The 27429-nt window shown below is 53.5% G+C and overlaps 12 protein-coding genes across 12 annotated transcripts; 7 read left to right on the forward strand and 5 right to left on the reverse strand.

Annotated features, from left to right (window-relative positions):
- Nucleotides 1–116: 116 nt before the first annotated feature.
- QC761_211150 (uncharacterized protein) lies at nt 117–2002 on the forward strand (the record flags this gene model as incomplete). Its single annotated transcript, XM_062876850.1, has 2 exons — nt 117–303; nt 369–2002. 2 exons carry the CDS (start codon nt 117–119, stop codon nt 2000–2002), a joined length of 1821 nt encoding a protein of 606 aa, XP_062735488.1.
- On the reverse strand, nt 195–3765 carry LTV1. The gene is made up of 2 exons (XM_062876851.1): nt 3459–3765; nt 195–3394 (listed from the first exon to the last, which is right to left on the reverse strand). Exons 1-2 carry the CDS (start codon nt 3476–3478, stop codon nt 2095–2097), a joined length of 1320 nt encoding a protein of 439 aa, XP_062735489.1. The 5' UTR covers nt 3479–3765; the 3' UTR covers nt 195–2094.
- A 181-nt stretch (nt 3766–3946) lies between these two features.
- On the forward strand, nt 3947–6294 carry QC761_211170 (uncharacterized protein). Its single transcript, XM_062876852.1, has 2 exons — nt 3947–5174; nt 5232–6294. Exons 1-2 carry the CDS (start codon nt 4181–4183, stop codon nt 6182–6184), a joined length of 1947 nt encoding a protein of 648 aa, XP_062735490.1. The 5' UTR covers nt 3947–4180; the 3' UTR covers nt 6185–6294.
- Nucleotides 6295–6353: 59 nt separating this feature from the next.
- Nucleotides 6354–7793, forward strand: mrpl7 (54S ribosomal protein L7, mitochondrial; the record flags this gene model as incomplete). The annotated part of the gene is made up of 3 exons (XM_062876853.1): nt 6354–6724; nt 6799–7498; nt 7553–7793. The coding sequence occupies 3 exons, from the start codon at nt 6354–6356 to the stop codon at nt 7601–7603; spliced, it is 1122 nt and encodes a 373-aa protein (XP_062735491.1). The 3' UTR covers nt 7604–7793.
- Nucleotides 7794–7919: 126 nt separating this feature from the next.
- Nucleotides 7920–8597, reverse strand: FES1 (hsp70 nucleotide exchange factor fes1; the record flags this gene model as incomplete). The annotated part of the gene is made up of 1 exon (XM_062876854.1): nt 7920–8597. One exon carries the CDS (start codon nt 8595–8597, stop codon nt 7920–7922), a length of 678 nt encoding a protein of 225 aa, XP_062735492.1.
- Nucleotides 8598–10663: 2066 nt separating this feature from the next.
- ACT1 (actin) lies at nt 10664–12976 on the forward strand. Its single transcript, XM_062876855.1, has 5 exons — nt 10664–10926; nt 11086–11116; nt 11300–11355; nt 11455–12257; nt 12320–12976. Exons 1-5 carry the CDS (start codon nt 10920–10922, stop codon nt 12548–12550), a joined length of 1128 nt encoding a protein of 375 aa, XP_062735493.1. The 5' UTR covers nt 10664–10919; the 3' UTR covers nt 12551–12976.
- QC761_211210 (uncharacterized protein) lies at nt 12960–14219 on the reverse strand. Its single transcript, XM_062876856.1, has 2 exons — nt 13579–14219; nt 12960–13491 (listed from the first exon to the last, which is right to left on the reverse strand). The coding sequence occupies exons 1-2, from the start codon at nt 13813–13815 to the stop codon at nt 12991–12993; spliced, it is 738 nt and encodes a 245-aa protein (XP_062735494.1). The 5' UTR covers nt 13816–14219; the 3' UTR covers nt 12960–12990.
- QC761_211220 (uncharacterized protein) lies at nt 13809–15087 on the forward strand. Its single transcript, XM_062876857.1, has 3 exons — nt 13809–13859; nt 13963–14362; nt 14432–15087. The coding sequence occupies exons 2-3, from the start codon at nt 14206–14208 to the stop codon at nt 14626–14628; spliced, it is 354 nt and encodes a 117-aa protein (XP_062735495.1). The 5' UTR covers nt 13809–13859; nt 13963–14205; the 3' UTR covers nt 14629–15087.
- ELP2 (Elongator subunit elp2) lies at nt 14568–17748 on the reverse strand. The gene is made up of 3 exons (XM_062876858.1): nt 17494–17748; nt 14975–17428; nt 14568–14747 (listed from the first exon to the last, which is right to left on the reverse strand). Exons 1-2 carry the CDS (start codon nt 17632–17634, stop codon nt 15104–15106), a joined length of 2466 nt encoding a protein of 821 aa, XP_062735496.1. The 5' UTR covers nt 17635–17748; the 3' UTR covers nt 14568–14747; nt 14975–15103.
- Nucleotides 17749–17783: 35 nt separating this feature from the next.
- URM1 (Ubiquitin-related modifier 1) lies at nt 17784–20388 on the forward strand. The gene is made up of 3 exons (XM_062876859.1): nt 17784–17991; nt 18099–18269; nt 18321–20388. Exons 1-3 carry the CDS (start codon nt 17948–17950, stop codon nt 18436–18438), a joined length of 333 nt encoding a protein of 110 aa, XP_062735497.1. The 5' UTR covers nt 17784–17947; the 3' UTR covers nt 18439–20388.
- QC761_211250 (uncharacterized protein) lies at nt 18505–21304 on the reverse strand (the record flags this gene model as incomplete). Its single annotated transcript, XM_062876860.1, has 6 exons — nt 20942–21304; nt 20498–20873; nt 20352–20423; nt 19730–20288; nt 19561–19678; nt 18505–19508 (listed from the first exon to the last, which is right to left on the reverse strand). Exons 1-6 carry the CDS (start codon nt 21000–21002, stop codon nt 18505–18507), a joined length of 2190 nt encoding a protein of 729 aa, XP_062735498.1. The 5' UTR covers nt 21003–21304.
- QC761_211260 (uncharacterized protein) lies at nt 21252–26466 on the forward strand. Its single transcript, XM_062876861.1, has 6 exons — nt 21252–22879; nt 22944–24400; nt 24469–24597; nt 24654–25615; nt 25758–26016; nt 26067–26466. The coding sequence occupies exons 2-4, from the start codon at nt 22963–22965 to the stop codon at nt 24698–24700; spliced, it is 1614 nt and encodes a 537-aa protein (XP_062735499.1). The 5' UTR covers nt 21252–22879; nt 22944–22962; the 3' UTR covers nt 24701–25615; nt 25758–26016; nt 26067–26466.
- The last annotated feature ends 963 nt before the right edge of the window (nt 26467–27429 follow it).

The raw sequence follows: 27429 nt of genomic DNA on the forward strand, positions 1-27429 counted from the left end.
CTTCGTGCCTTCTCCAATTATCAGTCTCTGATAAGATTTCATCTTGCTCATAACCGTTCTCATCTTCTCATCTTACTGAACCGGTTGTTGTTCATCGATCTTGTTGAACTGTTGCAATGTCGTCGTTGTCTTATCGTGACGATAGCCGTCAAGGTGCTGGCGGTCTAAGTGACGACGATGATAAGCCAATGCCTCTCGATTTCACCCACCACTACTCTGACACCACTAAAAGCCGGAATGCCAGTAAGATCAAGGCAATCTACAAGTTCTTCCAGATACCTGGCATTCTGAACATTGCTGGTGGTATGTATTCTATCATGTCTCCTCTTGTTAATAATCGGGATACTCAACCTCAACTGCACCGCCAGGTCTCCCCAATGCCCAGTTCTTCCCCTACGACACCTTGGAGGCACAGGCAGCCAAACCTGAGAGATGGTCTCCTTCCTCAGGGTCATCAAACCCTTCAGCACCAAACCACATCACCATCCCCCATGATGATTCCACTCAGAAGGACCTCCTCCAAAAGATCGACCTAGCCACCGCCCTGCAGTACGGCATGGCCCAAGGCTACCCCCCCCTCCTCGGCTGGATCAGACAGTTCACCCGCGACCACCTCCACCCCGGCGTCCCTTACAAAGGTGGCCCCGAAGTAGTCCTCACCTGCGGCTCAACTGACGGGTTTGCCAAAGCCCTCAACCTCTTCGTCACCCCCTGGAGAACCACCGATCCCATCTCATCCCGTCCCGGCCTTCTCTGCGAAACCTACGTCTACACCAACATCACCAACCAAGCCACCCCCCTCGGCGTCCAAATGGTGCCGGTCGAAACCGACGAATCCGGGATGGCAGTCTCTGGCCCGGGGGGGTTAGAAGACGTCCTCGCGAACTGGGACAGCAGCAAGGGGAAACGCCCTCACTTGATGTATACCGTCACCCTAGGCCACAACCCAACCGGTATACTCCTCTCGGTCGAGCGCAAGAAGGAAATCTACACCATCTGCAGCAAATATGACGTGATAATCATCGAAGATGAGCCCTACTGGTACCTCCAATTCCCCGAAGCAAGCTCTCTCGAGGCCGAATCCCGTGGCCTGCCTCCCCCTCCTCGCTCCTCCCCTTCCACAGTCACCACTCCATCCTCCGGCTTCCCCTTCCTCGACTCCCTAACCCCATCCTTCACCCCCCTCGACACCGACGGCCGTGTCGTCCGCCTAGACACCTTCTCAAAAACAGTAGCCCCAGGCTGCCGTCTGGGCTGGATAACCGCCCAACCCGCCCTCATCGAGCGATTCGAACGAATAACCGAAGCGACTACCCAACAACCCTCCGGCTTCGTCCAAGCTCTAATCTCCAAACTGTTGATCTCCCCCCCTCCCAACCCCTCCCCCACCCCATCCTTCTCCCTCTTCTCCCACCGCCCCCCCCCTTCCCAACCATCAGGCTGGCAACCGTCCGGCTTCGTAACCTGGCTCTCCGGCCTCCGCACCCGCTACCAGACCCGCATGGCAAGAATGTGCACCATCCTCGACTCCGGCTCCGCCCTCATCACCACCCCCCCAACCCGCTCCCACTCATGGGCCGTGGTGAAGAAAGTAAAGTTGTACGACTTTTCGTGGCCGAGAGCGGGCATGTTCATCTGGTTGAGGATGCACTTCTTTTCGCATCCTTTGTTCCCCGTTTTCAAGTCTGCCTTGTCAACCGCGTTGATGGTCTGGCTTACGGGGGGGGACTACAAGGTCTTGGTCACGACAGGGGCAATCTTCGCTGCGAATGACGAGATCAAGGAGAGGGAAGGGTGGGAGTACTTCAGGCTTTGTTTTGCTGCCGAGGAGGAGGAGAATGTCGAGTTGGCTGCCGAGAGGTTTGTGGAGGGGGTGAAGGCGTTTTGGGAGGTGAGGGATCATGAGGTTATCAAGAAGCTGCTGGAGGAGGTGAAGAGTGACGACGAGGTGGTAGGGGAGCAAGAGGGGTTGGTGAATCTGGCTGGGTTCATGGGGTGTTAAAGATACCAGGGATAGATGTTTGTGAGGCAATGTAACAATGGTATCGAATTTTTATGTAAAAGAAATACTTCCTGGTCTGATAGGACAGACTCTTATGGTTTCTTCTCTTCCGCTTTCTTTTCTTCACCTCTGCCCCCAGTCCTATACTTGGCCGGGATTATCGGCGGCCCCAACGCCTTCCTGATCTCGTCAAACTCGGCCACTCCATTCTTCCACTTGCCCTTCTTGACTCTGTTCTTCCCCCGCACGTCATACTCACCCAAAAACTCGTCCAGCATGCTGTCAAAGTCTTGCCTGGTGGTCCCCTGGACAGTCGACATGGTGGACACGGCCGACACAGACGCCAAGTCGTCCTCATCATAATTGTACTCCTCCTCGAGCTTCTCAAACCTTCTATCCAAGATGTTGAGCTGCTCTGTCCGGTATATCGACGAAGAAGTCATCGAGTAGGTCGACGGGTTCGTCAACGCGCCCTTCCTCTTCTTTTGCCTCCCGCCATTGGTAGTGGTGGTCCAAATCGACGACTGAATCTCCGAAGGCGTAGCCCCCCACCCAACCGCCTTCTTTTTCGGGGCCGCGGCACCAGACTTCTGATCATCCTTAAACTTCTTAAACTCTCGCATCCAGTCATCCGACGGTCCTTCTTGATCACCTTCCCTGGAAGTATCAACCAGCTCCGGCACCTGATCCTCCTCTTGACTCCGCTGCTGCTTCTTCTGCGCCGGCCCAGCCTTGACCGTACAATCAGACTCCCACCCCTCATCCTCATCCTCCTCCCAAACATCCCTCAACTCATCCAGCTCCTCCGCATCCCCCTCCACCAGCCCCTTCAGCACATCCTCCCCCCCTTCCTCATCCACATACGCCTCATCCTCCAATGCCTCCAAAACCTCCCTCAACCTCGGGTCCATATCCGGCTGAAACCCCGCAATAGAATCAGGAACATCCTGCTGAGCCTGATACGTCAACCTCTGCAAATTCTTGCTTGGCAATATCTCCTCATCCAACAAGCCCTCGCTCTTGTGCTCCAAGTCCATCTTTGCCAGCGCCTCCGACAAGTTCATCTTTTGTTTTCCCTTGGATTTTTGCAAGGAGGGCGCCTCGACAAAGACGGCCTCCCCGGCGCCGGTGCCGAGGTCGCGGAGGTGCTGCATGTAGTCGTACTCGGTGTCATCGTAGTAGACGCCGTAGTTGGCGGCCTCGCCCTCATTGTCGCGGATCGAGGCGGCGTCGGAGCCGAGTTCCGAGGCGAGGTCGCTTAGGCCTTTGGATTTTGAATTTTTGGAGGGCGCGCTGGGGGCGAGGACCATGGAGGGGGCTGTGTCATCGTGGATGAGGGGGTCATTCTGGGGGCGGTAGACGAGGGTGAAGTGGGTGGCTGTTTTTTTGTCGCTGTTCAGATGTGAGTATGACTTCGAGGTGAGGGGAGGTTGTTATCTGAGGGGAGTAGACTTACATCCACTTTCCTTTGCCCATTTTTGGCTGGTTTGGTCAAGCAGTTGCGCTTGGCGGACAGAGGTTGGTTTGGTTAGGGGCAAGTTCTCGACGTTCAGTTGATGGATGAGGGCAGGAAATGGAATTCTCGAATCAAGAGCCCAAAAGAGCTGTCAAGGTGGAATTTGGTATCAGAGTGCAGCACCACCACCACACCAAACCATGCACGCGGCAGAGCAAAAGGAAAATTTTGGTGGGGTAGAATACGTTTATCTTATCAAAGATTTTGCGGGAGGGGTACTTTTGAGCCAACACTTGTTCATAGAGACTATTCACTGCATCGAGCCTGAAGAGCAACACCAAGCTGGAATTGCTTGGATTAACTGCTGGAAATGATAGAACAATGACTTGAGAGAAGAATTCATCCCTCAAAAAGTGCCCAGAGAGCTTTACGTAACCCGAAGCCGGCCAGAGACCGCCACACATAGTCATACCTAGGATAGGCACTAGGTACCCCAGCACCATCTCTGTCCGTCAGCGCAAATTTGCCCCTCCATTTATCAGCAATTCCATCAATAAACCACCACCCCGCCCAACTTTGCGACGGACGTTGTGGCTTGTTCAACTTACATCACATCCCCCCAAATTTCAGCACCTATAGCTACGATATCCCGCTCGTAGCGTGCTAGTAACACCAACCGAAAAAAACCACACATAGGCAACACCCCGCGGAAAACCGCAATCATGGTCCTCGCCAAATCCAAAAAGTCGGTCGGTCTCGGCAACTCGCTGATGAACGACCGCTTCGGCAAGGGCAAAGGCTCCGACCGCAAGAGAGCCTCGGCCGTCACCCGTATCGACCATGCCACCGGCCAGGAATACATCACTAACGACAGGCAGGAAGCCTCCTGGGTCAAGATGCGCTCCATCACCGAGCAGGGCGCCCTCGACGAGTTCCTCGCCACCGCCGAACTGGCCGGCACCGATTTCACCGCCGAGAAGATGAGCAGCGTCAAGATCATCCACACGGACCAAAAGAACCCCTATCTCTTGTCCGCCGCCGAGGAGAGGGTCATTGTCGGGAAACAAAACCAGAACAAGGGCAGATTGACGGTTCCCAGAAGGCCAAAGTGGGATTCTACCACGACCAGGGAGCAGCTTGACAGGCTGGAAAAGGAGGCCTTTTTGGACTGGAGAAGAGGACTGGCCGAGCTGGAGGAGACCAAGGACTTGCTCATGACACCGTTTGAGAGAAACTTGGAGGTGTGGAGGCAGCTCTGGAGAGTTATTGAGCGCTCTGATGTTGTTGTTCAGATTGTTGATGCCAGAAACCCGTTGATGTTCCGTTCTGAGGATTTGGAGAACTATGTCAAGGAGGTTGACCCCAAGAAGCACAACCTGCTGCTTATCAACAAGGCCGATATGATGACGTATAGGCAGAGAAAGATGTGGGCTGATTACCTCAAGGGTCAAAAGATTGCCTACAGGTTCTTCTCTGCTCATCTGGCCAAGGAGGCGCTCGAGGCTGTGGAGGAAGAGTCTGAGTCTGAGGAGGAGCCCACCGTTGCTTCTTCTAGCAAGAAGCCGGTTGCTGAGGTGAAGGAGGAGACTAGGGAGGAGGAGGAGGAGGAGGTTGAGGAGGCCGAGACTCAAGAAGAGCAGGAGGATGAGGATACCAGAATTCTGACGGTGGACGAGTTGGAGGATATTCTTTTGGAGCTTGAGCCGGCGAATACAGGTAAGCTACTGACCTAGATTTTGAACACCTCGACACGAAGCTAATCATAATCATCAGACCCTGGTCACAAATTCACAGTTGGTTTGGTCGGTTACCCCAACGTCGGTAAATCGTCCACAATCAACGCTCTTGTTGGTGCCAACAAGGTGTCAGTTTCATCCACCCCCGGTAAAACGAAGCATTTCCAGACCATTCATTTGAGTGAAAAGGTTTTGTTGTGCGATTGTCCCGGTCTCGTGTTCCCCAACTTTGCGAACACCAAGGCAGAGCTTGTCTGCAACGGTGTCTTGCCGATTGATCAGCTCCGCGAGTACACTGGTCCCTCCACTCTCGTGGCTACCAGAATCCCCAAGCCTTTTCTGGAGGCCATCTACGGTATCCAGATTTACACCCGCCCTCTCGAGGAAGGCGGCAATGGCATTCCTACTGGTGAGGAATTGCTCAGAGCGTATGCCCGTCACAGAGGTTTCATGACACAGGGTCTCGGTCAACCCGATGCCTCCAGGGCAGCGAGATATGTCCTCAAGGATTATGTCGCTGGCAAGCTCCTCTACTGCAACCCGCCACCAGACAGTGTCGATGGTGCCGAGTTCAATCGCGAGCTCTACGACATTGCCCATCTGCCCGAGAAGAGAAGAGCTGCCCTGCAACAAGCACTGGACGAGATGACCATCGATGGTAGTGCAGCTGATGATGCTTCGGTTCTGACCGACTTCATCCCCCTTCCTCAGGGGCGAAAATCGCAAACACTGGACAAGGCTTTCTTCAAGAGCGGTGCGAACAACACTGGCAACTTCACCAGACCGTTCCAGTACAAGTACACGGAGCAGGGCAAGCAAGTTATGGAGGGCAAAAACTTGTCTGGGAGGAAACTGAGGGCTATGATTGCTCTCGAGAAGGGAATCGACCCCAAGGATGTGCAGATGACTACGGGGAAGAAGCATTATAAGGGGTCTATGAAGGGGAGAGGCAAGCACAGACGCAACAATGCGGATGATGATGAGCCATGAATGTTTTTTTTTCTCTGGTTGAAACTTGGGAAATGGATTTGATATCATTAGAATCATTACTTTTGGCGTTATAAAGAGTCTCAATGGATTATTTCCGTGATGCCACTTCGTACTTGTAGTTGCTCGTAATGTGAATAAATGCATATCCAACCCTAACCCGCCCCTCAAAATGGTCTGTGCCACGAGGCTCCAGAAAATTTCCAATTGCAACCTTGAGAGCCGTCTCAGAGCTTTTGGGCCGAGCGAGCTCCGGGCAAACCACTCCGATCAATCTCGAATTTCCGTCGCCCGCCGCCCGATCCCTTTCGAAGCCATGGCGAGCGTCCGAGCCCTGTCCCGACCGACCCGGGGTGTTTCCCTGTCTCAAATATCCCGGCAGACCTGTTCCAGACGATGGGCTTCTTCAGCCGCCGCCGAGGCGCCTCTTGAGGACCTCGAGGACTCGGCTTTGGGGGCGCCGCCATTGAGCGAGGAGGAGAAGAAGACGTTTAGACCTTGGAAGAGGCAAGCAGACAGGAAGTTTGCTTTGCCAAGTGGGAGGTTTGTTTTTACCCCCCTCCTCCCCCCCCCCCCTCTCTACATGGCAACAATATATTGACCTTTTGACACGACAGATACAACTACCACGCCCCCAAATACGACCGCGGCCCCCTCCACCCGGTCCAACCCCTCCCCTCCTCGGAGCCCACAGCCCGCGACTTCGTCCCCGGCCCCTTCAACCTCCCCCGCCTACGACAGACGTACCTCTCCACCGTCGCCTCCGACATCATGACGCTAACCTACAACCACATACCCCCCGGAACACCAAAGAAGGAAACACCCCAACGTCTTCGTGAATGGGATGATTCCTCCCCCTACCACGCCAACCGCTCCCTCCGCGCCCCCCGCGGCGCGCCGGTGTTGCCGCTGCTGGAGAGGGATGTCAATTTTACGAATATACCCGAGATCAAGGAAATTACCCTCGCGGCGTACGTCCCTGCCGCGCTGCAGGACATGGACAATCTGCTTGTTGCCCGCGCGGCGCTGCTTGCTATTACGGGGGTGCTGCCCGAGATGACAAAGACACGGACTAACGTCCAGCAGTGGAAGATTCGGGCGGGGGAGTTTGCTGGGTGCAAGGTTACTGTTAGGGGGAATGAGGCGTATGAGTTTTTTGATCGGTGTGTGAATTTGGTGTTTCCGAGGATTAAGGACTGGAGGGGGATTGAGGCTACGACGGGGGACAGCTCCGGGAATTTGGCGTGGGGGTTTACGCCCGAGGAGCTGAAGCTGTTTCCGGAGATGGAGGTTAATTTGGGGATGTATCCGCCCAAGGTGAGTACTCGGGTCTCAATTTATGATGAAGGGGTTGTGCTGACAAGAAAAATAGATGGTGCCTGGTTGCAGAGTGTACGTCAAGACTACGGCCACGTCGGATAGGCAGGCTAGGTTGCTGCTTCAAGCTATGGGGTTGCCGTTTTTTGGTGAGGTGAAGAATTAAAGGGGGCAGAGAGGCAGAGGAAGAACTTGTACAAATACCAGTAAAAAAGTGTATAAATGTAACAACACATAGACAACCGGCAAGGTTTCTGAATCAAGAGTTTTGTTCATGTCAAGTGAGCGAAAACCACACGTCATTGAATCTGCCCGTCTTATGTCTATATTCACACGAACCCCTTCCCACCCAAAAACCCATTTTAAACCCCTCCCACAAACGCCGAGTAATGCAAAATTATTTTTGTTGATCCCCCTTCCTTTAAGCCTTGTTACTTGTCCTCTTGACCCGCTCCTTCAACCCCTCCATAACCCTATCAACCCCATCCATATCTGTTGCATCTCCCACCTTTTGTTCCGCTTCATGATGACCCCCCTTGACCAGCTCCTCATGACAAACATCCAACGCAGGCTGGTAATTCCTCACCGCCGAACTCAACGCATAAACAGCCTTCCTCCTCACCCCTTCCTGCTCGTCCTCTGCCAGGATCATCTTCACCAACCTCGGCAACCCCCCCATCGCTAACAATCTCTCTTGTGACTTGATATTGTTTTGGACAGCAGTGCCGACGCACCAGGCGGCGTACTTTCTGATTTCGGGCTCCGAGTGGGAGAGGAGGGCGAGGAGGGGGGTCCAGAGGGAGAGGTTGGAGAGGTTGTTTGCGTTGTCGAGGGACTCGATGAGCTGCTCGAAGTTGTCGAAGGCGATGAGCTTATTTTCGAGGGTGGTGGTCGGGTCGTGGAGGACTTCCATTGCTGCTTTCATCAGGTCTGCGTCTGAGGGGCCGCCCATGAGGGCGGAGAGGATTTCGGGGTTGAGGTCGCTGCGGGGGGCCGGTTGGGAAGGGGGGGGGGAAGGGGCGGAGGGGTCGGCGGAGGGGTTGGAGACGGTGGAGTGCTCGATTCCCCATTTGAGGAGGTTGGTGAGGTTTTTATCCATTTTGTTTGAGGGGGTGGTGGTGATGATGGTGGTGGTTGAAGGCTTCGAGATGTTTGATGGAGGGGTAGTTTGCGACAGACGGTTATGGAGGGGTGATCGGGTTCAGATGTGATTTTTTGACTGACTGATATATCACCAGAACGTCTGGAAGAGAATGGGTATCTTGAAGAGTATGCGACTGGAGAAATATGGTTGACAAAACTCGAGAATCGCAGTCTTATGGAAAAAAGTGATAGCGATATGACGCCCAAAGTTGAATCCCAATCTGTAATCTGCGATTGGCGTTCGCGAACGTTCAGGAAAATTCTATCCCGATTGGGACTAGCGCGCTTGCACGTGAGTGTCTATGAAGCTCATGATTTGTGTCCGACTGAGGCATTGGGGAGACATCACTTGATATGAATAGATTATGAAAGCCGGAGGGACTTGAACATAAGAAATATAAACCAATCTCTGCCAAGTCTTCCAGAACAAAACCTCAAGATGAGGCTCGCTGATGATACTCCATATCGTAGAAGATACGATGTCGCCGCGATGGCTCGTGCGTTTACGTGCCCCTCCACACTTTTAGAACAAAGTGGAAAGCTGCCCCACCACTGCCCCTCATCGCCGCTCTTAACGATTTCGCCTAAGCCAAAATGAAAAAAAGGGGAAGTTGAGGACACCATAGAGAGACAGGGGAAGGCAGCCACTTTATCATTAGGAGAATCCTCTCCCATTAACATCAACCCCCTGAACTTGCACGCAATTGCTTCTCGAATCAATAATAGAGACGTATGATTACGCAATTAGCTCCTTTTGTTTCATACCTCACCCCCCAATCGGCGCTATATCGGACAACCTCAAACTTGTTATCAAAGGGGGAGGAGCCTCACCGACATATCTACATACTGTGTATGATGGGGACCAACCGCAATCAAATATCCAGTCTGGAATGACATCCCGTAGGACTTGTCCACCAACGGATTCCCCGGACCGGCCGAGATGCATTTCTCGGATTCTTTCTTGGACTAGCGGTGGAGTTGCTGCTTGCAGTTGCAGCTGCCCGCCGCCGCCGCCGCCTTGGACGTTATTAGCTATCTCACAGCGTGGACCCGGTATGGCCATACAGCCGCAACGCTTCCTGCTCGGGAACAGCCACCGGGAGAAACGTCATAACGTTGTCCTTTTTTTTTTTTTTCCTTTTTCTCTTTTTTATTTCCGAAGGTGGTTGTCTGGAATGCTGTTTCGAAGCTTTTGACGGTATCAAACTGCAAGGGCATACGTATACCGCCGCTGCCCCATATTCAGATATTTTGAACGCAGCGCCCCGTGAAAGTTGTAAAAGGAGGTGCCTGCTTGGCGGTGGTGGTTTTGTGATGTTGGTGTTGAACGGGGTGTCTCGAGAACAAGATAATGGGGCCGAGTCGTCGTCAGCCTTTTCCCCGACTTCATTTTTTCATCATGATCTTGCAGTTCATCCCATCTTTCTTTCTTCATAGGTATTACTTGATGACAGTGATAGTGGCATTATTGATTGACAGGTGGACAAGGCCACCGCCTCGGGAAAACACACCGTGCAGATACCTTGCCGCCTCCCCGCGTTGTGGCAACAGGTGCCAAGCGAAGCTGGGTCCATGAGGTCGCCGCACCGTATGGGTTGTGCCACGTACGGTATTGTGCTCACATAGCTCAACAACAGGTTGACAACTGGGAGAGCTGCGTAATTGTTGGTGAAGGTGGCTGGCTGCCTCGAGGACCTACAGAGAGAGTTACCTCTACTGTCGACGGGACGGGATTGAGAGATGGAGAGACAAAGCGTTAGAATAGAAATAGATAGTTACAACTCCAAATATTCACAAGCTGTCAGCCCAGCCACATCAGTGACGAAGCAGACAACCAGGCCAGATTTGTTAAAGCGGCAAGTCGATCCCTTGTTTCTGCCAAATTAGGCGGTCTCGACTTGCCAGTGCCAGTTGATTTTATGTAGGCAGTCAGACAGGCAGTGGGTTGGAAGCAGCTGTGACATCGTTGCAGGGGGGGACAGGGCCTTCCTTCGTCAGCGTGTGTGTGTGTCGCTCCACCCACCAGTCTCTCCTGGAGCGCTGGGGACTGGGGAGGGGGGGAGGAACCAAGACCCAAGCACTGACCTTAAATTCACCTCCCCTTTCCAACCTCGCGCCGCGGGAACCCATCTTTTTCCACTCTCCGCCTCTGCATCTGTCTCCGACAACCCATAACCATCCATCAACCTCCTGCTCTTGACGATCCGGGAATCGCGCAAGCTGATTATTGACTTTTCACCTTCAAACTTTTTCGTCTACAAGCAAATAATCTATCAAAATGGAGGGTAAGTCACCACACCTAACCTACCAAGCTCGGGCTGCCAGTTTCCCAGCTGCGAAGATGACGACTACTGCTCCCCCCTTCGCAAGCAGCTAGCTGGCAGTCCAAATGCCTGGAATACCTTGATGATCAAACAAATGCTGATCCGGTGTCCCGCGTGCAGAAGAAGTTGCTGCCCTCGTTATCGACAATGGGTAAGCCGCGATCTCGCAATCTCCCAATCTCTCCCAATCTCACCGACTCGGTGCTGCGGGGGCGGAGCAGCGACGCAACTCGACACATCATCGAGCCCGCTGGCCCAGCAACAAACTCGCCGTCCCCGCGAACATGAGAGAACCACACAGGACAAAAATGGATGGAAACTGACGTGCATCTAGCTCCGGCATGTGCAAGGCCGGTTTCGCCGGTGATGATGCTCCTCGTGCCGTTTTCCGTAAGTCGCGCCTCTAGTCAACCGCACCGCGCGGGCAAGCTGCCAGCAATGCCAGCAATGGCTGCCTTTTTGGACATTTCAGCTAACTCACCGCCCTAGCTTCCATTGTCGGTCGCCCCCGTCACCATGGTATTATGATTGGTATGGGTCAAAAAGACTCGTACGTTGGTGATGAGGCCCAGTCCAAGCGTGGTATCCTCACGCTTCGCTACCCTATCGAGCACGGTGTCGTCACCAACTGGGACGATATGGAGAAGATCTGGCATCACACCTTCTACAACGAGCTCCGCGTTGCCCCCGAGGAGCACCCCGTCCTCTTGACCGAGGCTCCCATCAACCCCAAGAGCAACCGTGAGAAGATGACACAGATCGTTTTCGAGACGTTCAACGCCCCCGCCTTCTACGTCTCCATCCAGGCCGTCCTTTCCCTGTACGCCTCCGGTCGCACCACCGGTATCGTGCTCGACTCTGGTGATGGTGTCACCCACGTCGTCCCCATCTACGAGGGTTTCTCCCTTCCCCACGCTATTGCCCGTGTCGACATGGCCGGCCGTGATTTGACCGACTACCTGATGAAGATCCTCGCCGAGCGTGGTTATACTTTCTCCACCACGGCCGAGCGTGAAATCGTCCGTGACATCAAGGAGAAGCTCTGCTACGTTGCTCTCGACTTTGAGCAGGAGATCCAGACTGCTGCTCAGAGTTCCAGTCTGGAGAAGTCGTATGAGCTTCCCGACGGCCAGGTCATTACAATTGGCAACGAACGTTTCCGCGCCCCCGAGGCCCTCTTCCAGCCTTCCGTCCTTGGCCTGGAGTCTGGCGGTATCCACGTCACCACTTTCAACTCCATCATGAAGTGCGACGTCGATGTCAGAAAGGACCTCTACGGCAACATCGTCATGGTGATTATTTCCGGGGTGACCCTCCAATTCCTTCAATGTGGCAAAGGCTGACCCCTGACTAGTCTGGTGGTACCACCATGTACCCTGGTCTCTCCGATCGTATGCAGAAGGAGATCACTGCTCTTGCTCCTTCTTCCATGAAGGTCAAGATCATTGCTCCTCCCGAGCGCAAGTACTCCGTCTGGATCGGTGGTTCCATTTTGGCCTCTCTCTCCACCTTCCAGCAGATGTGGATCTCAAAGCAGGAGTACGACGAGAGCGGTCCCTCGATCGTTCACCGCAAGTGCTTCTAAGGTATTTTCTCCTCAATTCCCCTCTTAACGGGCTGATGACTGACCGCCTCATAGCATAGGGTGTGGCAGCTTCCCGGATCGTCGCCAGGCAGCGGTGACCTTTTGCTCTACTAGAGACCCCAGCGGCGGCAGCGGCATGAGGCATTACTATGGCGTCGGGCTTGTATCTCGTGGACGAGACTCCTATTTACAAAAAGTTTGGACGCTGGTCAGGGGACGGTGGGCGTCTGTTCTCGGACGACACGGTAATTATCAGTCTCTGTGTTTCCTGGGCGGGCGGGTACGATTGTGCGGGGGCAGCGCGTGGTACAAGTAGACCGTAAAGGTTGATGAAGCACTTTTTTTTACTTTTTTTATTGCACTAGCCATTGGGTGAATTTAGTTGTTTTTTTTCCGCTATCCTGTGGCTGTCTGTGTAAGAAGACGATAAAACAAGTTGATTATGGTTGGCTTGCCCTTGAGTATGGATTGTCTTGTTTATTTTGTATGACTGCTTGTCTGTCCACAGGTGGTTCTTTTAGATCATGACCGTTGCTGTGGACTTTTACCGTCTCCGACTTGGTGCCAGGTGTCTCTATTTCGTTGGACTCGTCGTGATATTCCTCATCTACAACCTCCCACTCGAACTCCTCCTCGTCCACTTCCTCTCCCTCTTGAACCTCTTTTGTCTCTGGCAAAGTCAACCCGGCAGCCCTGGCCTTTTCCTCAGCCAGTTTCCTGTGTTTTCTTCGGGATTTTTTTGCGGCACTATCGGCCCTTTTCTTCTTGACGCTGCCCACGATGGCGACCCGGGACTGGGAACCGTTGTAGAGCTCGTCGAGGCGCTCGGCGAGGATGTCGCGGGCTATCTTGCGGTTTTGGGAGCGGGAGCGGGTGGCTTGGCACTTGATTACGATGTTAGTTGGGAGGTGTTTTATCTGGACGGCCGAGTTGGTTTTGTTCTGTTTTCAGTTGCGGTTTGTGTTAGTGGTGGTGCGATTGGGTTTGGAGAGAGGGGGGTGAGTTTGGGGGGAGGGTATATAACGCACGATTTTCTGACCACCCGGGCCTGACCCCTTAAGGAAGGACTCTTCGATTTCGGATTCGGGGGGTGGTTTAGGTCTTGAAGGCATCTGTTTGCGGGATATGGTTTTCTTGTTTTGGTTGGGGGGGGTGGTGTGGAAGTGTGCGGGTATTGCTACTGCTGTTGTTGTTGGTGGGAGGGGATGGCAACGGGTGAGGAGGTGGCATGGTTGGTGGCGGAGGAAAGCTCGTAGGGAAAACATTGTGGCTGTAAACTGGAGGGATGGTTGAAGCTATACTCATGTCTGTAAGTGCTGGCTGTTGACGGCGTCACCAATCCATCCCCGTGTCGCGACGCAGATAAGGAATTATGGAGTTGCCTTGTGGCTTATCGAGAATTGGCCAATCAGCCATACCCACCCAGTTAAATGGCCGATACTTCCGCCCCGACTTTAACTGACCGCCGCCGCCCGCCGCGACCCCCTGAACCGTCGCGCTTCTGGAACCTTGCCCAGTCCAGGAATTAATTCCCAAAAAGTTGCAACTTTTGCGACAACACACCACACCACACCACCATTCACCGTATTTCGCAAAGTTCAGCAGAGAAGAATAGGAAAACAAAAAAAAAAAAAAAAAAAAAAAAAACCGCCAAAATGACAACAATGAACAACTACCGCCCCCCCACGGCAGAGGAAAAACTCACCATGTCTCCCATCGACAGGCTGAGCAAGTGGCTGGAGCTCAAGATTTACCAGCTCGAGGTGACGATGAGCGTGTACATGTTTACGCCGATGGAGAAGTTTATTTTTTGTACGTCCGGACACACGCACCTCTCCCTCCCGTTGGGTGGTTTGCTAATTGAAGGAAAATGAATGTTAGACTCGATCCTGTTCCTCCTGACCAGCCTGACGCTCATCGCGACGGTCTTGTATCTCCCCCATCACATCGCCTTCATAGTGGGGAGGGCGTGGTTTTATATGCATGGGGAGGTGCCGGTGGATGCGGTAGAGAAGGTGACGAGTTCGACGTTGGGGAAGGTTGCGGAGGTGACGGCTGGGGTTGTGAAGGAGCTCTAAGCTGGTGGAGGACAGGGGCCGGGAATGGTTCGGGGACCTGCTCGAGACACAGGTTTTCGGTGGCGGTTTCTGGTATGGTGGGCCAAAAGCAGCGATCGGAGGGTCTGGTTGCTGTAGGCCTGGAGGGCTAGGTGATGATAAGTTGGGGATGGACGACTAATGCGGTTGGGATGTGACAGTAATGATTGGGAATACGGAACGGTCAATTATCGGTGGTGCTGTTGGGTGGTGTACGCAATTCACACGACATACATAAGGGGAGAATGATTGGATTAATTGGGCGTTTTATGGGCAGGCATAGCAGGCGGTCATATAGTAATTTGGAAGGGGATGAACAGGTGCATACAGATAGATGCCTTGGACGGCGGTGCACATAAACATATCATACCAACAAATAAACTTAACACCACGGATATCAACGTGTTCTATAGTAACACTTTAATCATGACTTTTTCATTCACATCTACCTTCTAGTCTAAACCTCCACCTCATATATCCTCAACGAACCATCCTCACCCGCAATCGCCAGCTCCCTCTTCTTCTCATCTTGCTCAGCCGTCTTCGGCCTCCAAGCAAGCTGCACCACCGTCCCCGGCAACCGGAGCCCCTTATCCAACACGGCCTTCCTCACCACCTCCACCTTTCCCTCTTTAGCAACACCCAAAGTAACAAGCATGACCCTCCCCGCCTCGGTCCCCACAGCCAAAACCATCTTGCCCTCTGTTGTCATCTCGGGCAGGAAATCCACCGCAGTAACCGGCTCCCCCTCCTTCATCTCCCCCCCCAGCCCAAACTCTTTGTTTTCCCCAACCCAAAACCGAACAAGCTTATCCCTCCCCGCCGTCGCAAAAACCCTTTTTTTCTCCTCAGCAGGCCCCCAGGCACAGTCAAGAATCATCCTCGAATGCCCCTTTTGCATCTGCTGCACAAGCTCATACCCCGTGCCGCTCCTCCCCCAAACAACCCACTGCCTATCCCTCCCCACGCTCAAAAGCAGCTCATCATCCCCCGAGAACCTCACCCTCGCCACGGTCAGGGAATGAGCCTGCAGCGGCGGGCGTAGCTCAGTCCACTTGTCTGTTTCGAACAGCCTAATCACGGCGTGGTTGAGAGACGAGGCTTTGCAGGCTGAGGCGATGATTTTCCCGTCGTGGGAGGAGCACAGACAGGAAATCTCATACCCGTGACCGTAAAGCTTTTCCACTTCTGGCCAGAGGGTGTGCCGCGAGAGGTTTTCTTCGAAGGGGGGGTGGGTGGTTGTTGCTTCGAGGGCGGCCGGGATGGTGAAGTTGCTTTGGGAGAGGACGCCTTCTTCTTCTTCTTGGGATTCAGGTTGCCGTTCGGAGGAGGTGTTGTCAATTGCCTTGTTGGACAGACCCAACACTGGCATGTCTGCCGCATCAGGGGCGGAGGACATGTCGATTTTGGAGTTTGTCAGGCAAGAAAGCATCTTAGCCACCGCCCTTGGCTCGGTGAACACCCTCATCAGCTTTTCGTCTGCCCCCGAGACGAAGGAGGATGTCGGACCCAGGGTGGCGATGCAGTTGAGGTCGTAGCCGTGGATTTGCGGGCGGGACATCTCGTGCCAAGAGCCAGAGGAGGAAGAGTCGGTGCCGTTGCCTGTCCACTGGGCGTGGAGGCGGGTGGTTTGGTCGGACGAGGTGGACAAGAGGTAGGTGCCGTCTTGGGACCAGGAGAGGCCCGTCACGGCGCGGGTGTGGCCCGAGATGGCGTAGGTTTGCTGCCAGGCGTCGTCGGAGGGGTTGTAATCCCATCGGCGCCAGCTGCCGGTGCGGCCGAGGGTGATGACGGTTGTCCCTGCGGGGGACCAGAGGCCTGTCCAGAAGCCGCCGATGCTGCCTGTTGCTGTTGTGGCGCCCTTTTCGCGGCTGACTTCTCCCAGGCGGGCGCCCGTGATCCAGATGCCGGATTCGGGGTCGGATTCCCAGATGGAGAGGGAGTTGTCGGCCGAGGCGGAGAGGAGGAGGAGTTTACCGTCTGCGGTTCGGGACCAGCGGGCCGTGTAGATCCAGTCTTCGTGTCCGAGCAGCAGGGCTTCGAACATGACGCAGTATTTCGTGCCGCCGGCTGAGATCTGGTGGATTTTGTTTCCCGGTGTCAGGGAGACTGACAGGTCCAGTCCGGTGGCATTGTTGAGGGCTGAGAGAGCCGTCCCTTGGTGAAGCCTCCAGAGACGGACATACTTGTCTTGACTGGCCGAGGCAAGCAGTAGATCACTCCCCGCCTCTGTCTTTTCCTTGATGAAATCCAGAGACCGCACCCAGTTTCCATGCCCTGGCAGGGTAGCCTGCAGTGTGAACTCCAAATCTGAAGCACCAGCTGTGAATATCTGAACCGCATTTGTCGTCCCCACCACAGCCAGCACAATTCCGTTTGCTTCATCATCCAGCGGGCTCAGCGCCAGAGCCAATGGTATGAATTTCTTGGTCGTCTTGACAGACTGGAGAAGCTTGAACGGCTCCTCGTTCGCAGCCGAATCGTGAGCCCATATTCTGACAGTCGCATCTGCCGCCCCGGTAGCGAATATCCTCTTCGTCGGAGCCCCAGCAGGCGTCACTCCCAAAGCCGCAATGCAATTGATAGGCTCCGCATGCCCCTCCACAGCCTGCAAATACGAAGCTGTAGCATCTCGAGGGCTCACGCTCCAGGCACGAACAACCTTGTCGTCTCCTCCGCTGATCAAGATAGTCTTGTCGTCACCCTCGAGTCTGGGGAGAAACTTGACGGCTTTGACATGGCCGGTGTGCTGGCTGAGTATGCTTGAGATACCTCTTGGGTTCTGTATACACCATCAGTTTCTTGCTCACACAACCCCTATGTTAGGGTAGGAAAGAGAAAACATACTTGAGGATTCCACAAACAAACATTCGCATCCGACCCGAAAGCCACCACCCCCTCGGCGCTCCAGTCAGAGGCGGCAGAGTACCTGTTTGCTCCCGCGGCCAGATAGCTGCTGTCTGCTCGTATCGTCTCTGTGTCGGCCATTTTTTTATATAAATTTTTCGTCTCTGTCGTATAGTGAGAGGCGTGATTTCACATGAACTGTTTCGAGAGAAGGGAAGGCAGATGTGAGAAATGGAGGACTGTGATTGGTCGAAATGTCAGGGTTGGGAAGGTTTTTTGGAGGACAGTGAGCAAGAAAGTGTGGGGTAGCTTTCTTTTGAGTGTGAAACCTTGAGGGGGAATGATTCAATTTGATATGATTCAACTTCTGAAGGGTTGATATTACAACTGGTTTTCACGGTTTTTGTTCTCCATTTTATTTCAACAACTGAGGCTACATAGCAACATCATCAAAATGGCACCAGAACCAGAGACCATGCCCATCTCGGTGGATTTCCTGTAAGCCCCTCTCAGTCTTCTTCGGCTACTGGTTTGATATCACCACCACATACCATCTCTCATCGTAGAGTTGTTAATCATTTTTCATGATACTGACATTCACACAGAGGCGGCCTAGACACCCTCTTCTCCAACAAAACATCCCACGCCATCTCCCTCCCCCTCCTCAACCCCTCCGACTCCTCCCCCGCCAACGTCGGCTTCCTAATCTCATACCTCGTCAAGCACCACCTCAAGCACCCAAGGACAGAATTTTTCGTGCAAGACGACGGTCACTTGTAAGTGTTCCTGTTTTCCTTTGAACAGGCCGAGCGCAACTAACAAACCAGAACACCCGGCATACTGGTCCTCATCAACGAGGCAGACTGGGAACTCGAAGGGGAAGAAGAATGCGAGCTCAAGGCAGGGGATAAAGTTGTTTTTGTCTCGACCATGCACGGTGGTTAGACCTCAGTTATTTTTAACCAAACACAAGAATGATACCCATCCATCAACAAGCACATCCCTTTCCCCCTACGCCAGCGAGGAAAACGAACTCCCTCCCCCTCCCTCCGTCCCCCGTCTAGTCCCCATCAAATTCTTCATGGTGTTATACATCAACCCCGGCAACCCCTTCTGCCCCACCTCCTCCCCCTCCAACCACCCCAACACTCCCGCCCTGTACTCCTGCCAGCTGAGTCTCACCCCCCCCCTCCCAGCCAGCCTCACCAAACTCTGCTGCGTCACCGGCCCAGCATGCCTTACCAACAGGCCCCCCTTTTTCATTTCCTTTTCTTCCAGCCCCCTCACAAACTTGATACTCTGCAGACAAAGCACCGGGTTGTAGCTCAGACCAAAAACAGTCTCGAGCTTTAAATCATCATCTAGATCTCTGAGATACGAATCCAAAACAGGGACAAGCGATTTCGGTATGCGGCAACCCCTGGCGTTGGCGTCGGGAGAGCCAGAGTCGGATGTTGGTGCGAGGGCGAATGCACGTCCCCTCCAGAGGTTGTTGCAGATGTCCATCAGGAAGCCGTTGAAGATGTTGATCTGGGACCATTCTTCCTGTGATGGTTTTCGTTGCTGTTGCTGAGGGGAGGTCTTCTTGGTTATGACGGTCTCCCAGGCTATTTTATAGACTGTTAGGATGGAGCAGAGGCGGGATAGGACGGTTAGGGAGGGGGAGAAGGCTAGGTTGTAGACTAGCAAGGGTGGGGGGATGGCGATGGGGATGTGGAGGAGGAGGATGGGGGAGGAGTAGATTCTGCCTGTGGCGGTGTAGAAGTCTAGGATGGCGAGGGAGGTGGAGATGGAAGGGGAGGATTGGGATAGAGTTAGGCAGAGGGGGTTGACGTGGGTGAGGAGGGAGGGGATGGAGGTGACTGGTTGTGATGGGAGGGAGGAGGTGGGTCGGGAGAGGAGGCGGGTCGTCCAGTTGTTTAGGAGGAGGGTGTAAAAGGTTAGGAGGGCGAGCTGGGATTGGGGGGTGTTGTTGAGGAGCTTAGATTGGAGGAGGGTGAAGAGGGGGGATAATTCTGAATGGGTTAGTGACAAGTTGGGTGATTAGGGATGAAGGTGAGGGCATACCGGTAAAGTCAAGCAGGGGGAGGTAGCTCAACGTCTCGAGGACTATGTCTCGTTTGTCTAACCCGTTCCATGTCTGCAGGAAGCTTTGGAAGAATTCCATCAAAACGGGAGATAATTCCTGCAGCATGTTAGCATTGAGGAGTTGTGTGGAACAATAGATACAACAAACCTTGGTACTCAAGACATAATCACGAATCACCTCTACCATATCGAGTAGGAATGACGGGTCTGTATCACCGCTCGCCACATCACCCACACACGCCATCAGCCAGTTGCTTATGCGCTGCGAAGCCTCCTGACTGGGCCGGAGCAACAAAAACTTCTGCAGCAAGGGGTCTGCAAGGACGGCAACCAGCTGCGAGGGCATTTCGATCTTTTCGAGACTGTTGACAAACCCCTCGGCACTGTCAAACTCCTCGAGTGTCACCGAGGTTTCGTGGGCATGTAGCGTATGAACGTTGGGAACAAGAGCTCTCGCCCCCTTCAACCGGCGTCCCAAAGCATGACTGACAGCAAAGCCGTTTCTGGTCCCGTCGTCTTCATGCCGGTCGAAATGCTGTTGCTGAATCTCGTTGAGCCGCTCCCTCCACTGGACATCTGGGTGTTTAAAAGCAGCTGCACGTCCCTTGGTGATGTCGCCCACGATAATCTCTGGGTAGTAGTTCTTGAACACCCTGAGCAGACCAGTCAAGTTGGGGTCACCGCCAGTCTGTCGCGAAAGAGCCAGTCTAATTCATGATTACGTGAGTCCTGGTCAGTCGCAAATACGAGGTATACGATCGCTCACTCACATGGTCTGAATCCTAAATGGTCGCACATGCTTCCGCCTGGTGATAAGCGCCAGAAGGTGACACAGCTGCGGTCTGTGCGAGGGCAAGTGACCATGGTCAGTAAGACGAGATTCCAAACATCATCTGAACCGAGTTTTTCGACGTACCTGATGGCAGCAGAATCGAGAAGGTTGAACAAGACGGCGTATGTCTGTGACAAGATAGTTGGGTTCTGCAACAGGTGGTACACCATCACCAGCCATTTCAGGAACAGGCTCTGAAGGGGAAACGATGGCTTGAGGTGGCCGTGGCCCAAGGCACCGACGATTCGTAAAAGGACTTCATCGCTGACTTTCCCCAAAGGATAGAGGTTGCGGGTGATTGCCGACAGACTGGCCTGGTCAAGGTGATTGTGTTGGGTTAACAAGTCGACCAGACGGATGAGGTCATCTGGAAGAGCGCCTCGGTCATAGAGAAGTGATGTGGTCTTTTCGACTGTGGGTTTGATGCTTGTTTGGCGCCGTTTGGCCGGGATTTTGGATGCTGCCTGCGAGTTAGTGAGCGAACAATGTAATTGCGAGTTATGCATGCAATCATGAAAGACACCATACCTGTTTCCAAGTCGTCCAAAAGCTGGCCAAGCCGGTCGCCTGGTGGAGGGGACAAACTCATGTTGGGATTTCTGACTTTTTATGCTGATAAATGCTGAATCGATGTTGTTTGGCCGTGAATTCCGTCCATTGGGCCTTCCAAAACCGCTCCACCATACCCCAAAAAGGTAACCTGGCCTGTGATACCTATGCTCTGGAACACGCGTCGAACGCGTTTCGACAGGAACCTTGTCCTTGGCATCTTCAAGAGGTGATTGTAACCCTAACCCTCCAGACTTCAATGCCAAGCAGTCCAGGGTTGCATGTCTACATGTGTAACCTTCAACTGCCCAATCTGGACATATTTTGCATCTTCATTATCATATGCCTGGTTCTTGGTTCTGCTGTCGGCAAGGCCGGGTAATGAGGCAAGACTGCCCTGACGGTGACGGTCAAGATGAGGCCTGTTACACAGACTTTCCACCCGCGCAACAATCAACAATCAAGACAGCCCGTCTGACGTCTGTCTGAACGAGACACATCCCCAACTTTGCCGGCACCCCCACGTCTGCTCACTCGCCCGATCCTTCTCGACATTCATTCTCGGTGACAAGTATAGCTGTTGTCGGGCCTTCCCCACACGGCCTGCGCTTCCGCGTCTCTTTCTACCCCTTGCTCCTTGCTCCTTGGGAGGTTACCTTCACACTTGTGCTACCCATGCTCGGCCGCCTCTCGACGATGCACTTGCCGTATCTTCAACAAGATGTGTTACCGTCGTCGAGTACGAGTACGGTCGGTCATCACGCTGTAACCAGACTTTTCTGTGTAACACCAGTCAGTCAGCAATAGCGGCGTCTACGCTTCCGAGATCAAAAGCTCCGGCAAGGCAACACATTCAAACATGGGGCAAAGCGGCGCGGACCATCCAGGCCCCGATGCCGACAAAGAGAACCATCGGATAATCGACTGGTGAAGCCAACAGCGAGCGACACCGACACCAACACCAACATCACCAACATTGAATACAACAAGTCTATGGATACACAGGTCGGTATCAGCGCGTCATGCTTCTTGCTTGACCTCCAATATCTGCACGTTTTTCTGTACAACCCAAGCTTCTTACAGGCGTACATCACCCACCAATTGACCCTCCACCACCACCACCACCCACCACCACCACTACCACCCACCGCACTTGTCATGCAGCCTACACCAAGCCGAAGTGCAAATATCAAACAGTAACCACAATGGCATTGAACAGGCTGCCACTATGGTGTTACCCGGTCGCCTGTTGTGCCAGTCACCACCTACAGTACATCCAGAGGCCAATCTTACACCTGAAGCGGCACTGAAAGCCACCTAGGCCGTTTTCTGAGACCCCGCTGACAGGAGGGCTGACAGGGAACTCGATGGAATTTTTCCTCAAAAAGAGGCGCTGTTTCTGGTCTTCCCGCGTCTATCTCATCTCTTGCTTGACGAGCTTCGGGGGGTGTGGTGTCACACACACACACACACACACACACCCACCTTCACTTGTTAGGTTCCTGCAATAAATTCAACTTACATACATAACCACACGCACCCATCTACCGTTGCCGACTCGTGGTGCCCCCAACTTTCCTCTGCCGCTCCTATTGGCCCTGTTCTTGGCTCATTCCTCTCCGCCCAAAAGGGCACCAAAAAATCCTACCAAGTTCGCTGCATTTTACCTCGGAACGTCCTGGTTGAAGGCCATTTCACCCGGCCCTGGGATCCTCATTACGCAACTTATACCGTACCGCTCACCACCAGCTTTCGGGCTGCAACTAATAACCCTTTTCACCCCGTATCCGACTTGTCCTTAGGACGGTACGCGTGGACTGACACGGCACGAGATCAAGAAAATTCAAGAAAAAGGCTTGCATGGGTGGGGTTCCCGTTCAGAAATGTGTGAGGTTTTGAAGCTGTGCAAAAGGTGATGTAAGTGAGGCTCAAGACCACCCTCGCCCTCAACCCCTGACCATTGACTGACCGATGAACCCAGACACATTTGTTAATTCATAATGAGTCCTCCCGAACCCTCAGCAACTGACCTTGACCCTACCTCTCCTGTTCCAATGGACCTCAGCAAGCACCGGGTGACTACGGTCATGCAAGATTCGCATTCCTATCTGCCACTATCAAAACCACTCAAGGATGGCGACCTCCTGTTGCTACTCACACCTGGAATCATACCGGATCTTGGGAGTTCGAAAATGAATTCAGAGACACCACTTACCAGTGACCCTTTCGAATCCCTAGGCAAGGCATTGGCGAAGCATCATCCCTGGGTTCGGCATGTGCCCTACCTACCACGCTACGGTATCACCGGCACACATGTTGTGCACATCAGGCTAGCCACGGCGATCATTTTCGTCCTCTCAGGTCCACCTGTCCATGGTCAGCCCTCGCAAGTGGCACTCGCCGAGATCACACGAAGTATCTGCGAGAACCGACCACATGTCATCGTGGCCTGCTGCGACGCCCGAGAGCTGGGGCCCATCGAAAAGTCGTTCCCGGCGATAGTGCAGGTACCCAGCCTCGACCCGTCCGATCTTGAAGCAGCGGCAGACGTCATATTCGGAGAGACCAAAAAGCGGCCACCATCAACCGGTCCTAACCTGCAGAATCTGGTCCTCGCCCCAAAGGCCTGGTCGGTCGAGGTATGGAACGGGCCCCGGGACATGGATGCGTCGTATGAGCTCTGGTGCCGGTGCTTCCCAGACAACTTCCACCTGAGCCGCTTCTTGTTCCAGGCGCTGCTGCGACGGGATGGGTGGGCGATGCATTATGTGGTTCGTGAGCCGGGGACCTCCCAGCTGCTCGGGTTTTGTGCGACGTATACAACTTATGCCGGGGCTGAGGAGGAACGCCTGGTCGGGTCCGTGGCTGCCTTGCTTGTGCGCCCGGCGTACCGGAAACGAGGCATCGGGTTGAGCTTGCACAACCATGCGCTGAGGCAGCTTACAAAGACACGTGGTGTGTGCCGGTTACAGCTTGGGAGCACGTTTCCTCGGCTGTTGTATGGGCTTCCGATGGACTCACCGGTGGAGGATTGGTTTGGGCGACGCAACTGGCCTGTTCTTACCCAGTTACCGGGCCCGGGGACAGGGCAAGAGGCGTGCGACTGGCTGCTGAAGTTTGCGGATTGGCCTATTCCAACCGTGTTGCCACCGGGGCCGGTGTTCCGCCAGTGCGAATTTCATGAGTTCGACATGGTGTTGACGCTGGTAGAGTCGGAGTCTAGGAGGAGGGACAATGTGGGCTGGTACGACCAGTATGCCAAGCTGGCGAACTCGATGAACATCCGCGACATTGTTATCGGACTGGACGCAGCCGGCACGATGGTTGCCGCGGCTTTGACATATGTCAAGAACACGGGGAGTCCGGTGGCTGAGGATCTGCCTTGGACCAACATGATTGGGGATGATGTTGGCGGGGTAACGTGCGTTTGCATTGCAGGTCAGTGTTCTTCTGAGCACCACGTCGTCATGTGCTAACCGTTACGGTGCAAGATGATCTATGCAGAGATTCAGGTCGGCGGGGCGCTGTGATGGTCAGACTATTAGACAGCTGCATTCAGCTGCTTGCTGAGCAGGGGATGACACAGCTGTTTATGGACGCCGTCAAGGGTGGCGATGAGGAGTTCCCATCTATGGGTGAGTGTAACAAAGCAAAGAATTTACAGCTGTCTTCGGCGGCTGACCAATTGTAGGCTTCAACAAATGGGCAAGATACAGAGATGTGTGGCGGGATATCTAAGGTTACTGTCACCGAAAGGCCGGCCCTTCACCAACAATGACCATGTTTACACGGAATTCCAACATGCCGACAACAGCGTGTGTGCGGCCGCCAGCTTGGTCCGGAACCATCGGCGGCTGCGGGCTGGTGCTTCACCAAGCAGGGTGTGGTCACGATTATGTGGGATGAGTCCGTCCATTTTACCGCCTGTACAACCCAGCAGCCGCTCGGAGGCTTCACGTCGGATGGGGGTACACGGGTGGCAGCAATCCCATAGTGAGAACAGGAATCATTTTTTGGGCTTTTTTCCCCCCCCTGTTACTACTACTACATCAGTTGTGCATTGTGGGGGAACCAAACCCAAACCCAAACCCCCAAAAAAAAAAAAACAAAAAATAAGAAAGAAAAAAGAAAAGCTCTTTGCTGGCAGCAGGAAGGATCAGACGCAACCATCCGAAATGTCCCCGCCTCCCCAGTCGAAGGATTCAGAATCTTTATCCGTGCAGGCCTTTCAGGATTATCGTCCGTAACACCGACTTCTTATTAGGCGCGATTGGCGAAGACATTTCTGTCATCTCTTTCTCGAGGAAGAGAGCCCAAAAATGGCAACATTGACCAACAAGGTAGGTAGGTAGCTTTGCTGTCATCAGCTGGACAGAGAAGAGAGGATCATCCATCCCCTGTCAGTCAGCTAGGCTCGGGTTACACAAAGGATTATGTCAACACAACACCGAGCTTATGCCGTTTCCTTGTAAGCGAGGCGGTGGTGGTAGGGACGAGGATGGATCGTGGATCCCTCCCGGCAGGCAGACATTCTGCTTAAAGGTGGGCTTTGAGGTCACTGGTGGTGGTGGTGGTGGATATAAACACTGGGCAGCATGGTCCGGATCACATAAGGATAGGACTCTTGTCTCGCACGAGCCTGCGGCGCTATTGGTGTCTGAGGTTGGGAAAAGGATTCCCGGTGTTGCAAGACAAGTTCAAAGATGGAAAGAATACCCGACAGAACACAACACAATTCGCAGATATCAAGCACATGTTTTTGGGGTTCGGAAGATTGTAAACGGGAAGGTTTTCGGTGTCTCGGTTGATTACCATTATCTGCTTGTGTCTCAACTATCCTTCCTGGGATGTAAAACTGACAGGCTGTGTTCTTACGCTTTGGACATACTCAGAACGAGCTGTTTGTGTAACCTTTTCAAAGGACACATTACAAACCTCGTCCTCACTTGAATTCAACGTCTCACGAACCCTTTTCCTCTCACGAATAAATGCGGGGGCGTTTATGACAGCACAAGGGGCGCCAACCTTCGAACAAACGTCACTATCTCCTTGCTGTAAGTGGGCGATGATCTCTGATCTGCTTTCCCCCTCCAACCCTGACCAGCAGAACACCACACAAAACCTGGCTCTCCCGCATGGTTGATCTTGGGGATGATAGATTGACGCGGCGTGGCGGCACAGCTTGGACACCCACCCACCTACATACATACATACATACATACATACACACAGACAGACAGACAGGGTTTTGGTTGTGTAACCAATCTGTATCTGCACGGTTTCCCTCGCAGACCATGTCGATGAGGCTATTCTGGAACGAAACAGGATTAAGGACTCATACCTAGACCGACCTACGTAGTTAGTTTCTTCGAATCAGATGGCACTGATCAGGGGAGGGGGTAACTACCGGGCTGGTGACTGCTCAGGATGGATGGGATGGTACCTACCTTGTGGGAAAGGGTTGTTGTTGGGAGAAAAGAACTGTGCGTGTAATGACACTGATAACTTACCTACCTACCTACCTACCTACCTATCTACTCTTCTGCCTGCCTGCCTGCTGTACATTGTGGTTTACCCTATCTTGTGCTCTTTTGCGACACTTAGCAACCAAGAAGAGAGGAAATGACAAGCGAAGGGGGGGTTGACAGGTGGTTATCTTGAGGTATGCTGTGTCACTTCTCCGTTCAAAATGTCTGTCCGGTAGGTAGGCATTACTCAACTGTGTTACCCCCTTCAGCCCCCTTCATCTGAGTTCATCCCATCATCCTCTTGACCGATCTCGGCCCGGTATAAGTTTCTCATATTTTACCTATCATCATCATGCCGAAAGCTGGCGACTTCGGTCCGAAGGTCTTGAGCGCTCACACACTCATGTGAAAAAGTCACGTTTGACGGCATACAAACAAACCACACATCCTACTCGTATCCAGATGTTTCCAGAAGGGGAAACTCAATCGTAGAGGTCGTACACATACTTGCACATGGGAACAGGCAAGAGTTTGAAGGTGCGGTGGCTTTTGTGTAACTTTGCTGATCGATCCCGTCCCATACATGCATCACCAGTTTTCGCTTTCGCTTAATTGTTGACCTCGCCGCCGCCACTGCTTGTGGGGCTTCCGTGAGGTGCCGAGGAGGTGTTTGAGGGCTTGTTGCGAGTCCGCAAGAATTTTGCCCTTGTGCTAAACGTCTTGGGGACCAGGAGCTTGTGTCACCGCAGCAATTCTCGGTCGGGTTATGAGGCACTGTCATATTCCCCGACTTTGTGTAACCTCTCTGGGTTGGTTGGTAACCGGGGTTGTGGCCTTGACATGTTTGTTTCTGGTTGGTTTACACGACGAGTACTTGGGTGCAAGTGGGCAAAGGATTGTCATGGGGAAAAGAGGCTCTGTTGACATTCTAAAAGAAAGGGGCCACAGAACTGTGGCACCGGTCCCGCAAAAGATCCGGCTGATTCTCCCCTTTCTTCG

Source organism: Podospora bellae-mahoneyi, chromosome 2, assembly GCF_035222275.1.
Source record: "Podospora bellae-mahoneyi strain CBS 112042 chromosome 2, whole genome shotgun sequence".
NCBI lineage: Eukaryota > Fungi > Ascomycota > Sordariomycetes > Sordariales > Podosporaceae > Podospora > Podospora bellae-mahoneyi.

Coding starts and splice junctions, on each gene's coding strand:
- LTV1 (XM_062876851.1), bottom strand. CDS start 3,478: ATGGGCAAAGGAAAGTGGAT. Junction 3,395..3,458: donor ATGGGCAAAGGAAAGTGGAT/GTAAGTCTACTC, acceptor ACATCTGAACAG/CGACAAAAAAACAGCCACCC.
- QC761_211170 (XM_062876852.1), top strand. CDS start 4,181: ATGGTCCTCGCCAAATCCAAAAAGTCGGTCGGTCTCGGCAACTCGCTG. Junction 5,175..5,231: donor GCTTGAGCCGGCGAATACAG/GTAAGCTACTGA, acceptor CATAATCATCAG/ACCCTGGTCACAAATTCACA.
- ACT1 (XM_062876855.1), top strand. Junction 11,117..11,299: donor GCCCTCGTTATCGACAATGG/GTAAGCCGCGAT, acceptor ACGTGCATCTAG/CTCCGGCATGTGCAAGGCCG. Junction 12,258..12,319: donor TCTACGGCAACATCGTCATG/GTGATTATTTCC, acceptor ACCCCTGACTAG/TCTGGTGGTACCACCATGTA.
- QC761_211210 (XM_062876856.1), bottom strand. CDS start 13,815: ATGTTTTCCCTACGAGCTTTCCTCCGCCACCAACCATGCCACCTCCTC. Junction 13,492..13,578: donor GCCCGGGTGGTCAGAAAATC/GTGCGTTATATA, acceptor AACTGAAAACAG/AACAAAACCAACTCGGCCGT.
- QC761_211220 (XM_062876857.1), top strand. CDS start 14,206: ATGACAACAATGAACAACTACCGCCCCCCCACGGCAGAGGAAAAACTC. Junction 14,363..14,431: donor GATGGAGAAGTTTATTTTTT/GTACGTCCGGAC, acceptor AATGAATGTTAG/ACTCGATCCTGTTCCTCCTG.
- ELP2 (XM_062876858.1), bottom strand. CDS start 17,634: ATGGCCGACACAGAGACGATACGAGCAGACAGCAGCTATCTGGCCGCG. Junction 17,429..17,493: donor TTTGTTTGTGGAATCCTCAA/GTATGTTTTCTC, acceptor TGGTGTATACAG/AACCCAAGAGGTATCTCAAG.
- URM1 (XM_062876859.1), top strand. CDS start 17,948: ATGGCACCAGAACCAGAGACCATGCCCATCTCGGTGGATTTCCT. Junction 17,992..18,098: donor CCCATCTCGGTGGATTTCCT/GTAAGCCCCTCT, acceptor ACATTCACACAG/AGGCGGCCTAGACACCCTCT. Junction 18,270..18,320: donor GTGCAAGACGACGGTCACTT/GTAAGTGTTCCT, acceptor CTAACAAACCAG/AACACCCGGCATACTGGTCC.
- QC761_211260 (XM_062876861.1), top strand. CDS start 22,963: ATGAGTCCTCCCGAACCCTCAGCAACTGACCTTGACCCTACCTCTCCT. Junction 24,401..24,468: donor AACGTGCGTTTGCATTGCAG/GTCAGTGTTCTT, acceptor ATCTATGCAGAG/ATTCAGGTCGGCGGGGCGCT. Junction 24,598..24,653: donor TGAGGAGTTCCCATCTATGG/GTGAGTGTAACA, acceptor GACCAATTGTAG/GCTTCAACAAATGGGCAAGA.